The sequence below is a fragment of the Pezoporus occidentalis genome, unplaced genomic scaffold (genome assembly GCF_034315485.1).
Source record: "Pezoporus occidentalis ecotype Australia unplaced genomic scaffold, CSIRO_AGI_Poc_V1 ctg77, whole genome shotgun sequence".
In the NCBI taxonomy this organism is placed as follows: domain Eukaryota; kingdom Metazoa; phylum Chordata; class Aves; order Psittaciformes; family Psittacidae; genus Pezoporus; species Pezoporus occidentalis.
Window position 1 is genome coordinate 1,027,880 of NW_026916126.1, and position 15,311 is coordinate 1,043,190.

The following is a 15,311-nucleotide window of genomic DNA, read 5'->3' on the forward strand; positions in this document are numbered from 1 at the left end:
AGTAAGCGGAGGTATGAAGGCTGCTGCCCTGCTTGATGGAGCTCTCTCCAGGCCTGTAGACACTGCCTGGGAACACAGATTCCTGGAAAAATACATGGGCTTGCCTTTTGGATTTGTTTTCTGGTGCTTTAGCTGTCTCATTTCATATGACAGATAATACTAACTCTTAAAGAATCTACTGACTGATTTGTGTATGTGCTGAGAGCTATCACAGTGATAGAGCAACGAGAAATCTCTCTGACCTGTGCATGGTGACCCTCCTGTCCTGGCTGCCTGCTGGGGACTCCTATGCACATGAAACATGGAAGTGAGAACAAATCAAAACCTTTCACAATGCACAGGGCAAACCCAAACCAGCCTACAAACTACCCCCCTCCCCACACTCAAGTGAAGAAATCAGCCCACGGGATCAGCTTAAAGTGTTAGTAAGTTGACAGGGCTGTCCCTTAAGCTCGCAAGGTAAACTGAAAGCTTGCAAAACAGGAAACCATAGAGGAAGCTGCCAGCCAAGCCAGTCAGGTGGCAACTGCTGCACTAAACACAGCAAGACCCCCTGCTTAAAGCACTGAGCAGTGAACAGAGCTCCTGTATAGCTTGATGCTGCCACTGAACATGTTTGGAAAACCATCAAAAATGGGTTTTGTTGGTTGCAGTGGGCAGCAGGCAGGGAAGGTCTGGCAGCGGGGAATTCCTTCCACATGGGCACCCTGTGAGAGGCCTGCCATACACTCGTGTGCCATCCCACCAGCACTGCCTTCACAGAAGCCCTGCTGGGAAATAATGCAGGGTTTTCACACAAAACTGTGCAATTAACTCCTTGCTTAAGGGCAGCAAAACCGCTGGGCCAGAGCTTTTGTGTTTTGTGCCTTACTGTGGTTTTGGTTTTAGCAAAAGGGCGTTTAAAAAAGTATGCTTGTTACAGGAAACTCAGGGTATCTCTATGGTGGCACTCATATTTATGCATTGTACAGCACTGCCACAGAGAAAACCTCTGAAATCAAAAAAACACTTTCCTGGCAAGAAATTTGGGCTGGCCACAAAATCACATCTTCTGGCCTGTGTCCCTTTCATAAAGACAATCTTCAACTTCCCAGCCGAGAAGTTTGTAAACCAAGCAGCGCGGTCAGACTCTCTCCCACATGTTTTGAGGGAGAGGAGAACAGTATCACACAAGTGAATTACAAACACTGAAAAAGCAGAAAATGCAGAAGCAAGGTGATGGTTCCCACCCAGGCTCTGTATCTTATCTCTGACCACAGTGAAGGTCTGGTAGTATTTTGGTTTGGGGGGTAAGAGGCACTCTCACATGTTCAGAGAAATAATTATGGAGATCTTTTTTGCACTACCAGCCTTTCTGAGTACTCAGTCTGGGGAGCTGGAAGGAGATTTGGTGTTTCTCATCTTTGCCCCAAGGCAGGAGGGATGGAGAGACCAGGATGGCAGGAGCTGTTTCTCTCAGCTGAATGGCCCCTTGCATGATGAAAGCATGAAGGGACTGCCACAGCAATGATGGTACCAGGATCTCCCTGGAAATGTATGAATAGCAATCCTAGTTTTGGAGTAAAGCACACAGAAAAACCCCAAAGAAAACTTTCTGGGTGTATCGGTGCATTGGGGTATATTCTCTTTTCCTTCCCTGAAGGCTACCTAGCACAGGTGGCATCAGTTTCCCGTGGAGTGGGAATAGCCCTTTTGAACAGAGTTCTGTGCCCTCTGACCCCAGGGGAGCGGCTGGCACCCTACACAGTTGCCCTGCATGACAGTAAGTGACGGAGCACAGGATTCATGAGTCTGCCAGAATGCCACCGGCGGCACAGATGGTGCACCCACAATGCACACAAAATTGCGGGCAGCTTAGACAATTATTTTTGCCAGCTGCTCGTGATTAACTTTAATGATGCAGATGGAGCTCCCATGGCACAGTCAATCCTGAAGCAATAGTATTGTAATAGTGAGGAGGGACTAAGGGCATGAGAGATGCAAGATCTGTAGGAGGAGGTTTCTCTGCTGAAGGAAGCTCCTCTACTTCTTTTTAAACGGTTGTTTTGAGAAAAAACACTGCTTTTCTTCCAAACCCTCTCTCATTTAATCTTCTCTACTTGTTGGTAATACAGGTCACATAAAGTCACATTTTATCACAGGACACAAAAGCAGCAGCTCATTACCAAGCTGCTTCTCAAGTACTCGGTGACTGCTGGTGGCTTTCTGCCTTAAGCACCAGAAGAGAATGCTCCAATGGAAAGGTTCCAGAAATTCATCTTACTTCCTCTCATCTTAACTGCCTCACTACCAGGTAGGACACATTCATAACCCAAGAAATGAGCCACCATGGACAAAATGTATGAACTAATTTTAAAAGGGTGTAAACAGGAGTTACTGATGATATCAGATTGAGTAGTTGGCCCCAGAGGGGGATTATTTTGACTGCTTGAAATGATTAATTTATGCTTCAAGCATGAATGATGTGATGTCTTAGAATGAGCTTCATTGTGCAGGAATGAGGAGCGTATGGGGTGGTGAGGAGATGGGGAAGCTGTCCTCTCTCACTTTCAGTGGGCTGGGATGTTCCACTTATTTCTCCTTCTCCTTGCATTCATCTTCCACCTGTCTGTTTAGGACTGCTTTTGAGGGGCATCTGTAGAGAAGTCCTGATTTTGCTTCCAGAAATATGTGCAAGTTATAATTTTGCTGGTTTGCCTCCAGTTTACATTTTATATGATTGAATTTCAAAATGAATTTAGATAAAAGGTATCTTTGTGGTAGAGCTCTAAAGAAACTGTGAATATAAAGTGACGGGTAACGGAGACAAGGCTGATTTTTCTTTTTAATTATTGTCTAGCTGGGGTTTTAACAGGCTCTGAAAGGAGTGATCTGCAATGGGATGAGAGGGAAGGTATTGTCATAGCTTAATAATTGATGAAAGGAAACACAGTGCAGGAATAAACGTTGACTCTTCTGAGCAGAGTGGTGTTCCCAGAGGAGTTGCACAGGGATGTGTGGTATTCAATAAGATCTTAAACAACCTAGTGAAGGGGAGTGAACTGTGAGGTAGCAGGCTTTGCAGGTGGTACAGAATTACTTAGGGGCAGCCAAATCCAAAAAGAGACTAGGAACATTTTCCAGAAAATGTCATGATGCCAAGTGAATAAGTAATAAGGAGCAGCAAACACTGAATGCAAAGCATCACTTAAGTGAAGATATCTAGTGGGGGGAAAAGGTAGATACCTTGGAAAGACAGTATATTTCTAAAAAAGCAAGAAAATTTCACCATGTAGTTTTGTCAGTAAGGGAAATACAATAAAACCTGGTGTTATATAAATTCACAGAAATCTTATCTTTTTCAAAGGCTAACAAAACTGGATGTCTTGTTAGCCTTTAAAAGATATAAGTTTTAGACAGATGTTTTGTTAGCCATTCCATTTCAGAAAGGGCATATTAGGTCTGGGAAATGTATGGAATGGGACAGAGGTAATCAAAGGTATGAGGAGGCCTTCATTAGGATGTCATATTATTCTGCTTATGAAAAAGAAGAAATAGTTAAAATTTAATAAGATAATTAATTACATGTAAGTGAAATGTGAAATGGTTATTCACAGTTTCTCATGACAAAAAGAAACAATGGCAACCAGTAAAATTACCAGAAAGAAGATTTAAGGCAAACCAAAAATGTAGTTTTCCTCACAGTGTGTAAATAGTAAAGCTTGTAGTCACTGGATACGGGGTCTACCAAACTTTAAATAGGCTGGAAAAATACAGAAACAAATATCATGGGGGGTATGTAGGTGCAGATGCAATCATTGGCTCAGGAAGTCCCTAGATCTTGCACACTGAGAAGTCATAACAAGGAAGCTGCAGTTTTTATTTGTTCTGTTTCTTGCACTGTCTTCCTAAGCATCCAGAGCAGAGTACTACAAGTTTTAGAGGACTTCTGTTAGCCTTCACTAATGCTTTTAGTCAGGCGCACATGCCATGGATGTTTTATTGCCCCACCTGAAAGACATATTGGGGTGGCAGGCATTGCCCACAGTACAGCCATGGGAGCCCACCCCGAAGCAGCGAGGAAAAACATATTGCGAAGAGACAAGTGCTGCTCTTCAGAGAAGTATTGCTGGTCTTAGGATGCCAGGATTCAGAAGGCTGGGCAGTGTGGCTAGGCTGCCGAGATGACAGCATGGCATAACTGGTTTGAGCATCCTCTTGGGTGGCATTGCATGCCATTTGGCAGCAAAAGCATTGCTGACCACGAGCCTGACATGCAGTGCAGGGTCCCAGCCTGCTGCCAGCATATTGGTGGTGGTGCTGTGGTGCTCTCAGTCTGGGGACTCTCACCACTGGAGACAAGAGACAGTTAGAAGGAGAAGAGTAGTCCAGCAGCAGAGCCAAGAGGCAGCTGTCAGTAAGAGAAGGGATGGGAAGACACACTTGGAGAGGTTTGTGTGCAGCGGGTGGAAATACATGTTGCTGAGTACCAGCAGACCAGTATTACTTGGCAGAAACATCCTATAAGCATTTAAAAAGTTTTGTTAAGCTAGTAAACAAGCTAGTCCTTCTCTGCAAGCTTTGACAAGCTCTGAACTATTTTGATTTTCAAAAAGCTCAGCTGCAGGGCTGTTGTTTTTTGAAATAAACTTGGGATGTGCTGAAGTTTAGGCTTCAGGTGTGCTGAAGAAAAATCTTGCCACATCCAAAACAATTTATTGCAGAGCTGTTGCTGCAGCAGTGGGCCAGCAATGAGGCAAGGAAGGAGGAAGTCAAGGTGGGTGAGCAAGAGACTAAAGAAAGAATGAAAAGGAAAAGGCATTTAAAACAGACTGGAAAGAAAAAACTGTAGAAATTCAAACAGAAATAGAGTAGGAAGGGAGGAAGAAAGAGTCTAGATGCAAAAACTGAAGGATAAAAGGCAGCATTTATGGAAGAGCAGTATAGCTGTAGAGGGAAAATTATTTTGAAATATCATAATGTGGCTGGGAAAAAAAAGGAGTCATTGTGGCAAAAGGATAAGCCCATCTTGTCCTTTACAGTGCTGCATCTAGATAGGTCACATAGAAAAGAGAAAAGACAGATTCAGCAGAGGAGAGGAAGGAAGGAAATGAAGGTAGCCACATCTCAGTGTCCATGTTGCTGAAACCTTCAGCATGAGGAAGTGGTCCTTTAGAGTTGTTTGAAGCATGGAATTAAAAATATTGGTGGTGAAGGGCAAGGGCAGTTTTTTGGCAAGTGAAGTTCCCTCAGTGCAGGCATCATCCAGTGAACGAGATGCATTTTTTTTTGTCAAAACCCACAGTGAATTTGTGTGACAGAGTTCATAAGGAGTTGGTGTATACTCTGCATGCTGTTGGGAAGGACTGGGCAACTGGGTTACCATAAAAACTTACCAGTTTAAGCAAACTTTCACCAATGGTGACTGCTTCATAAACATTTAGTGATGCGCCTCAAAGAAGGTGTCCTAACTCAGCTTTCTTCTTCAAAAAGCAGGGGGAATGCAGTGTCACAAAGACAGCCTAACATTTCCCTATTTTATAGATGATACTTGCTTGGGTGGGATTTCTGGGGAAGGAGAGCAGATGCTAAACCAGCTGCTAAGAGCTGAACATGTAATTCCTGAAAAGTACAATGACAGTCTAGCCTGAGGCCTTCATTTGTCTAAAAGCAACCATCTGCAAAATATTTTTTAAGCAATAGGTTAGATGAAACTAGCTGTAAAATTTTCTCTTTAGTGCAAATAGCAAGGTCCATCAAAAGGACTTACAGTGCTGGCTCAAGGCGCTGGTAACTGTGTTTAGATCCCATTTCTGTCATGAATGTTCTCTTTGACCTTACACAAGTTACTGTATCAGTGTTTGTACATGGGTTAGACAATGGAGCACACTGTTGGTTCAGGACTACACGTGCTATTGCAGGCTAAAAAAGCAAAAGCAAAAAGATAAAGAGGCAAAGTTAAAATCATGAGAAATATTTTGGCAGCAGGTGGAGAAGGCTCATGAAGTTCTTTTTTGCTTGTGCTGGGGCTTTATGGAGACCTAAATAGAGGCAAGGTTGAGCTATGTCTTGCTTCTCAGTCCTTCTGCCACCTATACGATACCCCCATGGGGCTTATGGACCTGTTCCCTAGCTCACAGAAGTTGGTGAAAGACCATCTATTGCTCCAGCAGAGGCGGTTGGTGGAAGAAGTTGTAAATCCTACTATACCTATGGACAGATAAAAAAACAGAGTTATAGAATCATAGAATAGTTTGGGTTGGAAGGGACCTTCAAAGGTCATCTAGTCCACCCCCCCTGCAATAAGCAGGGACATCTTCCAATTAAATCAGGTATTATATTAGATAAATGAAGGAATGACTCATACCTACCTGCCTATCTGCTTACCTTCAGACTGTCTTGACTGTCTGAACAAAACAAAAGCAATATTAGCCATGTAATTTTAGAACTGATGATCACTGATTATTCATGTTTAGGGATAAATTTCAAGACCATAATGGAACCCACAGACGAGCTCATAGCAAATAATTACTTAACAGCTAGCAGTGTACTGAAAGTCACATCATTTATTCAGAGCCATGGCAAACCATGGCTCCTTAAAAAGTAAAGTATTTGCACAGGGATGGAAATAAGTCACAAATGCACTGAGATCAGCTTGCATTAAGAGAAGCAGTGTGAATAAGTATTGTAGCTCCTGTTTCATGAGCAGCTAAATGCATTTTGGTATTAACTCTGAGAAAGTTTGTTTATGCTATGTGTATCATCATGGTAGCTGTTTATGTCCACTTCAATCAGTCAGGAAGACTTCAAACAAAGTGTTAAAAAAAAAAAAAAAATCAGCACATAAATATGTTGTAGACACCAGAGATGCACAGGAAGTAGTATTGTAAAGGCTGGCTACAATATGAGCCAGGAAAAGATAGTTAATTCAATGACACATTTGGGTTTAGGACAGTATCTCAACCCTGGTAATGTAAGTTATGATAGAAATCATGACAACTGGACGTTGAGTATCAGAAAGAGGGCCATATCATGTGACAAATGGTCTCACTGGAATGCACTTCATCAGTGCACGCTCATTAGAAAGCCGTAGTCCTGTAAATGATGCCATCCACAGATGTGTGGCCAATCCCTAACATTAAGAAGGAGACAAATAGAAAAGAGAGGAAATGGCTTTCAGTCATTTTATAAGCTGTTTGTAAAGCAACGTATTAAGGTATGCGCATAGATTTGATTGATGTTTCATGTGTTAAAGCATTTCAGTTCACCTCTACAAGTCTGAAGGGAGCTTTGAATAAATGCCACTGGAAAAAAAGGAGACATTTAAGTTGAACAGAAATATGTTTTGTTGTATCTTATCTGGCTTTAATAACTATCAGGGGAAGTGAAGTTTGCTTTTCATTTAATGTTTATTGCTCACACAGAGATATACTTTGGAGAATAAGGTGCATGGCAGAGGTAGCATAACCCAGGAAGGTGGAAAATTTTTGTAAAGGTTTTTGTAAACACAACAGAACTCAGAGTCAATCACACGAAGAACCAGGGAAAGCTAGGTTTGTATAATCCTGCAAAACAGAATAAAAAGGCTTTTGTCTGTAAATACATGCAGCAGGTGGGAGGAAAGAGGGGAGCTATTTATATTAAAGAACAATTCTTGGCACAAACCTGGTCAGATGTACAGTGCCTAGGATTAAATGTGATCTGGGAATTAGAAAATTATGTTGACATTGCAGCAATGAGATTACAGACCCTATGTCCTGAGTGCATTCACCGAGGCTCTTGTTGCAATGTTGTTACTGAGTTCCATTTATACAACTATTAAGCATCTCTTTTGTGTGAAAAATTACAACATATTCTCCTTTACTCATGTCAGCTACTGACCGAATGAAAAATGAAATTTTCAATAATTCATAATGAATCCATCAATGAATAAAGCACCTAAGATGTACAAACCCCGAGTTGAATGAAACCTTTAAAATTCACTTATTGTCCTGAATATTCTTAGCAAAGGAGTAATGGTCATTACAGACTTTCTTTCTCCTGGAAAATAGTTGAACACTTATTCTTAGGCCAAATTTGCAATCATGGGGTTTTAATTAAACTGCTATGGACAGTAGTATCTAATTGCTGTAATTATGCAGCTAAAGGCTGAATCTTTAGATGTGGCGCTGGCAGTCCTGGTGCTTCCTCAGCATGTGTTTTACAGTAAGTGATGAAAATCTCACCGGTGAGGTAAATCTCACTGGCAGGACTGCTTGATTTGAAGGGAGCTTGTGAAAACTCTGTTTCTGGAGATACACAGAATTTGACAGGACAAGGTCCTGTGTCAGTGTCCTAACTGTGAGGTCTCTGCTTGAAGCAGAGGATTGGGCTAGAGATTTCCTGAGGTCCCTTGCCACCGAAACCTTTCAATGTCCCCAGCAAAGAGAAGCTCTGTCACAGAGACGTTCAGGTAAGCACTAGGACAAAAGGGAGCAGACCTGAGCTTAGAGGCAGGTGAAGAGACAATAGTATCTGGGAGATGAGTTAAAACTGCCCCGTGGGATGCATGAGGAGCACAGGCAGTCCCCTGAGATAAACCTCAGTGACAGAAAGGTCTGCAATGGCAGCACTCTCCTTCCTCCTTCGCTCCACCTGCAGCCAACAGGGCTGGTGGTGGCAGTGACTTAGTAAAGGGACTGGGTATGAGAGCATACCATTTTGGGCTCCCGATACAGGAAAGACCCTGGTGAGCTGCACTTTCAAGTCCTGTTCCCTAAGACACCAATCAAATAATCTGGAGCATTCTTAGAGTGCTCAGGTTTGTCCATCATGAAGACTAGGGTATACAATGTTCTCTCTCTGACCTCTGAAGTTTGCCTGCCTTCAAAATGGCACAATTTACCCTGGCTAATTGAGGGACTGACGTCACAGCTGCTGCTTTGAAAAAGAGGGTCTCAGCCTTGCTCTTCCTTTACTTTTGGCTTGGTAGAAGTGGGTGCTTCTGCCTTCCCACTCACGGGAGATCTGCCATCTGCCTGCCAACAGCGGCACCACCATTCCCCTGAGAATAATGGGAGGCCCTGTATCTGTTGAGGAGGAAATGAAAACAAAATGCCTCCATTAGAAGGGAGCTTTAAGTTCTGAGAAATGGTAGCGAAAATTCGTACTACCTTTTAAGGAAGAAAACCCATGAATTGCAGCAGTTCTAGTTAACAGCCTGAAAATGAGGGTAAGTATGTATGTGGTGCATGCATGAGAAATAAGGAAGAGGCCAATGAATAGGGGAAAGAGCATAGAAGGATATATGCTGGGGCTGCAAAAAATCAGCAGCAATCTGAGGTATGGATAAGGGACTAGTTACTCCATTTATTTTTACTGAATATTAGACTTTATTGAAGTCTAGAGAAGTCATGTATTTTCCTATTTAAAAGTGGAACTTTTTGTTTCAGCAAAATGATGTCAGGTTTTTAGTGAATCACTGAAGAGAGGTGATATTGGAGTTGGAAGAGGAGAGACAAAAAAACAAATGCATCTTTAAAGAAAACCATTTAATCTAAGCTGGAGCTGAAAGATCCATCTCAACTGGTTAAGATCTTTTAAACTATATAAAGATGAAGTTAGGTTTGTAATGACTGGATTGGGGGTCCATTATGACAACATAGCATTTGACGACTGCTTATTGCTGCGGCATTAATATTACTCAGTTGCAATTTCAATTCACTGTGCATGTCTTTAACTACGTATTGACAGGCATTATAGAAAATGAAATAAAAATCTTCCTGAAAGCACCAGGTACTGACAACTGTCAGAGGTGAAGTGCCAGCTCAGCTGAATCAACAGCCTTTCCTGATAGAAACATGACTAAGTGCTTAATACCCCAGTGCTCCTTGTGAATAATATTATTTGAATCAGGATGCCTGGCTTTTTGACTTTAAATTACTGAGAGTAAAAATTAAGTCAAAGGCCTGTGGTTGTGGTGTTGTATATGTATTTACAGACTATGTCTTTTTCTTCATATCAGGTCTTGGTTTTTGTTACTCTATTATACGTGGCCCTAGTAATGCAACAGTCCTTGCTGGTTTGGAAGCCCGGTTTAATTGCACAGTATCAGAAGGATGGGTAATTCTCATTTGGCTGTCCAACGGAAACCCCGTCCTCACTGTCATCAATTCTCAAGGAGCTGTTGAAACATCAGACCGCTTCACCTCTCAAAATTATACCAGTAACAATGGGTTTACCTCGGAGCTGATCATCCACAAAACCCAGCTGAGTGACTCTGGAAAAATTGAATGCAGCATCCAGCAAACTAGTGAGAATGGCTTTGCATTTCTTTCTGTTCAAGGTGCGTATAGCCACCAATAGAAAGCTATTTTATGGCAGAGGGTTTGGAACTAGGTGTTCTTAATGTCCTTTCCAACCCTAACTATTCTATGATTCCATGATTATACTGCACTTAAAGGAATCCTCTGATGAATTACTTGAATTACCCCTGTGAAGGAGTACATGCTCTCATTACCATCCATTACCTCCTGTCCTCCTTGTCTTGATTTTACTCCCAAAGCTGGTTTCAGACTCACATTCAGAGTGCCATTAACACAGATTATAACTGCCCTTATTTTTTCCTGTTGCATCTCTTTCTTACCTTTTTATTGGATTGCATTAAAGTCTCTGACGGCAGTCAGTCAAAAATTATCTTTTTGTCTAGAAACAGTATCAAGGCCAGGCTGGATAGAGCCTTGAATGACATGGTCTAGTGTGAGGTGTCTCTGCTTTTGGCAGAGTTGTTGGAACTAGCTGATCTTAAGGTCCTTTCCAACCCTAACCATTCTATAATTCTATGGTATGTATTACCCCATGCATATCTTTGTGCATGAACCATCTGCTGTCTTTAGGGCAGATCTGCCTTCTGCTTTCTGACGCAGGATTCAGTGTATCCAGCTTACCCGAGTTTGATTTAACAGTGTTTAGAAGTACAGCCCTTGAGACACAAAGTAATATTTTTCATATGATTGCTGCTGCAAGCTACCATTTCCAAGGAATAAAAATTTCCTATGTATCAAGCTCCTGCATACGAGACCCTTTGTCCTCTGAAGCATCACTAGTGACACAGCGCAGCCAGTAAAGCAAGCTCTAACCCCCAGACACTGTCCATTTGTCAAAGAAGTACTTCATGCAATGGCAGCATCTCATCATCTACTCATAAACCTTCCCTGATAAAAACTGAGCATACTTAAAACTTAGAGAGAAACACTGTTATTTCATTATGTTGTCCTTCAGCTTTTTATCTTTAGCCATCAGGATGGCTAAAAAGTATAATTTCCTGCCTTTTATTGGAAAGGTACTGAAAACTGAGCCTTGTGCTTTAGACACACTGGACAATGCGTCCGTGAAGTTGCAATTTTATCTGCATGTCTATATCATGCATATGGTATATCTGTGTTAATAATGTTTGGTTTTGACTTCATATCTGAAGGCATAGCTATTTCTGGGTAGCAAGATAAGATTTAAAGCTATCAGCAGGAAAGCAATGCAACTAAATATTCTGAAGGAACAAAACATCTTTTCCCTTCTGCAGTTAATGGATCTTTATTCATCAAAAATAGCACCTTAACAGTAAAAGAGAACAAAACAGTTGAAATTGTTTGTGAAGCCATAGGATGGGCTCCAGCTCCAGACATTACCTGGATGACAAATGACTCCTTCATTGATAAGTCGAGGTATGCTACCCAGCAAAGTCAAGGATCTAATGGCCTCCACAATGCCCTGAGCACCCTAACTTTGACTCCGACGGACACTGAGATTTTGACTTGTTTAGCTGACATAGAAGCACTCCCTAACCCTCAGAATGCATCTGTAACTCTTATTTTTGTCAATTCTACTTTAGGTAAGTGAACGTTTGTTGTATTTTGTCTATACAGTAGTGCCTGTACTGTACTGCCTATCCTATATTCAGAACTGCGCTTTTTGTTTTGTTTTGCTTTGTTTTATTTTGAACCCTTTTATTTGCAAATTAAATACTATGAGATGTGCAAAAGTAATAGAATTAAAACCCAGTAGTCACAACCTGATACATAGGTAGGGTTAAATTCACATCTGTGAGAGAATGATACAAGTCTAATGAACCACAGAGTCCAATTTTGGACTGAGCAAGACAAACAAAACAGTACATCTGCCACTGACTGGAGTCACTGCTAAGAAAACCAACCTTTGCTCCTTGACCAAGTAAACACCTAATGAATTTAGATCTTAAATATTCTTGATTAGGCCATGTCTGCTATATATTAACATAATTTGTTAGACCTCATTTACATAAAGCCAGACCCTCAGGCGAAATTCTTTTTCATGATATTCAATACCAGTTTTACCACTGACTTTGAAAAAAAAAACCCTGGATTTTACTCCCAGTGTCTGCACACAACCCAGAACAGATTTTGTACTAGCACTTCAGGTGCAAATAGAAAGTTCTCCGTATGAGCAATGACTGGATGTGATGGAGCTGTTGTAGTATGGTGATACTGTTCTCAGGGCTGCACTGAGCATAGCACCTAATTGCAGATGGTAGCATTTATATGTAAGAACTTCTATGCCGTATAGCTATCCCCAAGCTACTATAGGAAAGTCTTTGTATGTGGTGTGTTTACCCCTTAAAGAACAAGAATCAGAACAAGCTGGATTTTTGAGCCTTATCCCAAAGTCTGCTTAGATCAAAAAGCCATTGGGCCTGCTTTCCTTTTCCTGGCATAGTGTCTTTCACATCTTAGAGGAAGGTAAAAAATTTCCTGCAGTAACATTTGTGGAATTCTTTGGATGGTGCACTTGGTTACTTCTAATTGCCTTTTTATTTAAGAAAATTCAAGGATGCTATAATCCAAGCTTGTATGTTGGGCAAATATCTCAAGAACAGTTAACAAGACCTTTGATAACCCTAAATATTTTCACTAAGGTTGTCAGCATTTTCTGTAATGCTGCTGATCTTTGAACTCACTGACACCCTATGAAAATAAAATTCTTTAATCTAAAACATTCACAGTGCTTGGAGGTTCATCAGGAAAAGGGTGATTTTATCTTATCTGTGCAGCCAGTGTGTAACAAGGCAAGTGGGACTATCACTACAAATCTACCTCACAATCTAACAGAATCCTATGAAAAATGTTTTTCTTTGCCAAACCGTAACACAAGAAGAGCAAGTCTTTGTGGGTTAGCAGTGTTTAATGCAGACGAGGAAGACAATACCAAACCATCCTTATGAGCTTTTCTCTGTTGTGCCTAGCCAAATGTCTCAACTGTCAGGTGGAGGAATCTCAAGGCAAACTAAAATTGAAGCACTAATTACATGGCAGAGAGCTGAGGCTACTGGATACAGGCACACTGTCTCCTATGGTGTTGTAGTCCACACTTTTATTAGCCTTATCCTGTGGAACAGGAAATGCATAGATTATAGGGATTTTTTTTTTGCAATGGGTCTGTGAATCTCCAGCTTTCTTCTGTTCAGAGTGGGTACTCCAATCCATGTTTCTTTTTATGATGTGGTGGGCATCGTGAACGTCTATAATCATGCTGACATCTTCTCTTGATGAACTGATTCTTCTCCTGTAATGGGTAAACATGGCACATACAAAGACATTCTTATAGTGGATTGATGAGGGGTTTGATATAGAAGTTTTGACATATAAACAGGTGAGGAGGTTGAGTAACTGTGTCTTTTATTTTAAGTATGAGTCATTATTAACAAGCCTTTTTCAGAAGTACTTGCTTTGCAACACAATTGAAAAGGTCTTTTCACCATTCTTAACATGACTTTTTTGTAGTCACACTGATCCCAATTACTGACTAAGCAAAATAGAACTATCCTGAGGAAATTAATAAATTCGTCTGCCTACTCACTGCGAAATACTGAGGTATCCACCCTCAGTTTCCATAGCTACTCACTGTAAATCAGAGGACGAGAAAAACAGATGTCATGAAGCACAATTAGTGTATAATTAGGGATTGTATACGACCCTCTTTAATTTCTCTTTGGAAAAATCATTGTGCAGCAGCAGACACTCAAAATTTGTCAGGATATGAGAATATGAAGTCATGGCGTTTATGACAGAGGAAGCTATATAATGTGTATATTACACTTGAAATCGCAGAGCTTGTCTGACTTTTCATATACACACTCAGCCTTAGTTAGCTGTTGTCAGGAGAGAATATGAATAGCTTCAAACATCTAAGGAGTCCTTCCCAAAACTACTGTAATATCAATTTCAGCCTTCACTTAAAAGCTTGAGGATTCAAATTGCTCCATGGTCCTCACAAGAAATACCCATCCATTCACACACCATTGCAACCAAAAGTCAGCCCTCCTGAGCCAGCCATCTCTTGGTCAATGAATGTCCTACCTTCCTGCACCTCTAGACCAGTCTTAACCTCAGACCTTTTGACCGTTCCGTGCAAGATCATGCATTTTTATGTCAGTCACTCCTCCTCCAAAAGTCACCATACTCACAGTGGTGTTCAGCTGACCGCCAAATTTGGTAACTTCTATGGAATTGCCCCGGCAGATGCCTTCACAGATCTGTTATTGGGAAATGGGGTCCATGGCAGAGTCCCTTAGGAGGACCCAAGCTCTTTGGCTTCACTGTTGACTTCATGTGAACTTTGACCCATAGGAGATAGGGAATATGCCATGAACCTGATCTTCCTTTGCTTTTTAAGGTAGCCAGAAAGCTCCAAAATGTACAAGAAATAATGTGCAGCCTTTTCTGGTTTCTCATTTCTCTTTGGTCACCAGGATGTGCCAGTGAAAATCCTCTTTTCTGAAGATACTTAGCCTGAGTAAATTTTTGGGCAGCTTTGGGAGGGTCCAGAGGTCTGGTAGCAGCAGAGGATGGGCCCTATAGAATGAGGAAGTGGCTTTGTCCACACTAAGAACCTCATGTAATTTGGTATGGATTTTCTAATGGGGATGAAAAGGGTTTAATGCCCTCATTCTTTATTGCCCCTCTCTTGCAACCCTACTTGTGTGTTGAGCTGGCAGCTCCTGTATTGATGCCTGTTGGTCCCAGGTCCAGTTCCTTTCTGGATCCTCTAAAACTGGGGAAAAACTACAGCGCTGAAGTGCTGAGAGTGTTTGTGTTGTATGCTATCCTTGCTTCAGCTCAGTAGATCTTCTTGTGACATGTAACCTGAACCTGTCAGGGGGCAAAATACCTTGGGGTGGCAGCCAGCCTGGAGGTATGGGCCAGTACAGATGTGTTTAGCTCTTCCCTTCACACTAAGATTAAGCTTTCCCCAATAGCAAAGTAGCTGTCTTTCATATTTAAGGTAGCTTGAAATCCCAGTGGCATGCTTTATGGAACAAATTA

General features: G+C 41.5%; 1 protein-coding gene across 4 annotated transcripts in view; it reads left to right on the top strand.

Annotated features, from left to right (window-relative positions):
- Positions 1-15,311, top strand: part of IGSF5 (immunoglobulin superfamily member 5) — a 46,581-nt gene that overhangs the window by 14,930 nt on the left and 16,340 nt on the right. For all 4 annotated transcript variants that reach the window (XM_062602579.1, XM_062602580.1, XM_062602578.1 and 1 more), the window contains exons 2-4: positions 2,115-2,293; positions 9,983-10,303; positions 11,537-11,845. In XM_062602579.1, coding sequence (XP_062458563.1) covers positions 2,236-2,293; positions 9,983-10,303; positions 11,537-11,845 — 688 coding nt within the window. In that variant the 5' untranslated portion in view covers positions 2,115-2,235. The remainder of the gene's footprint in view (positions 1-2,114; positions 2,294-9,982; positions 10,304-11,536; positions 11,846-15,311) is intronic.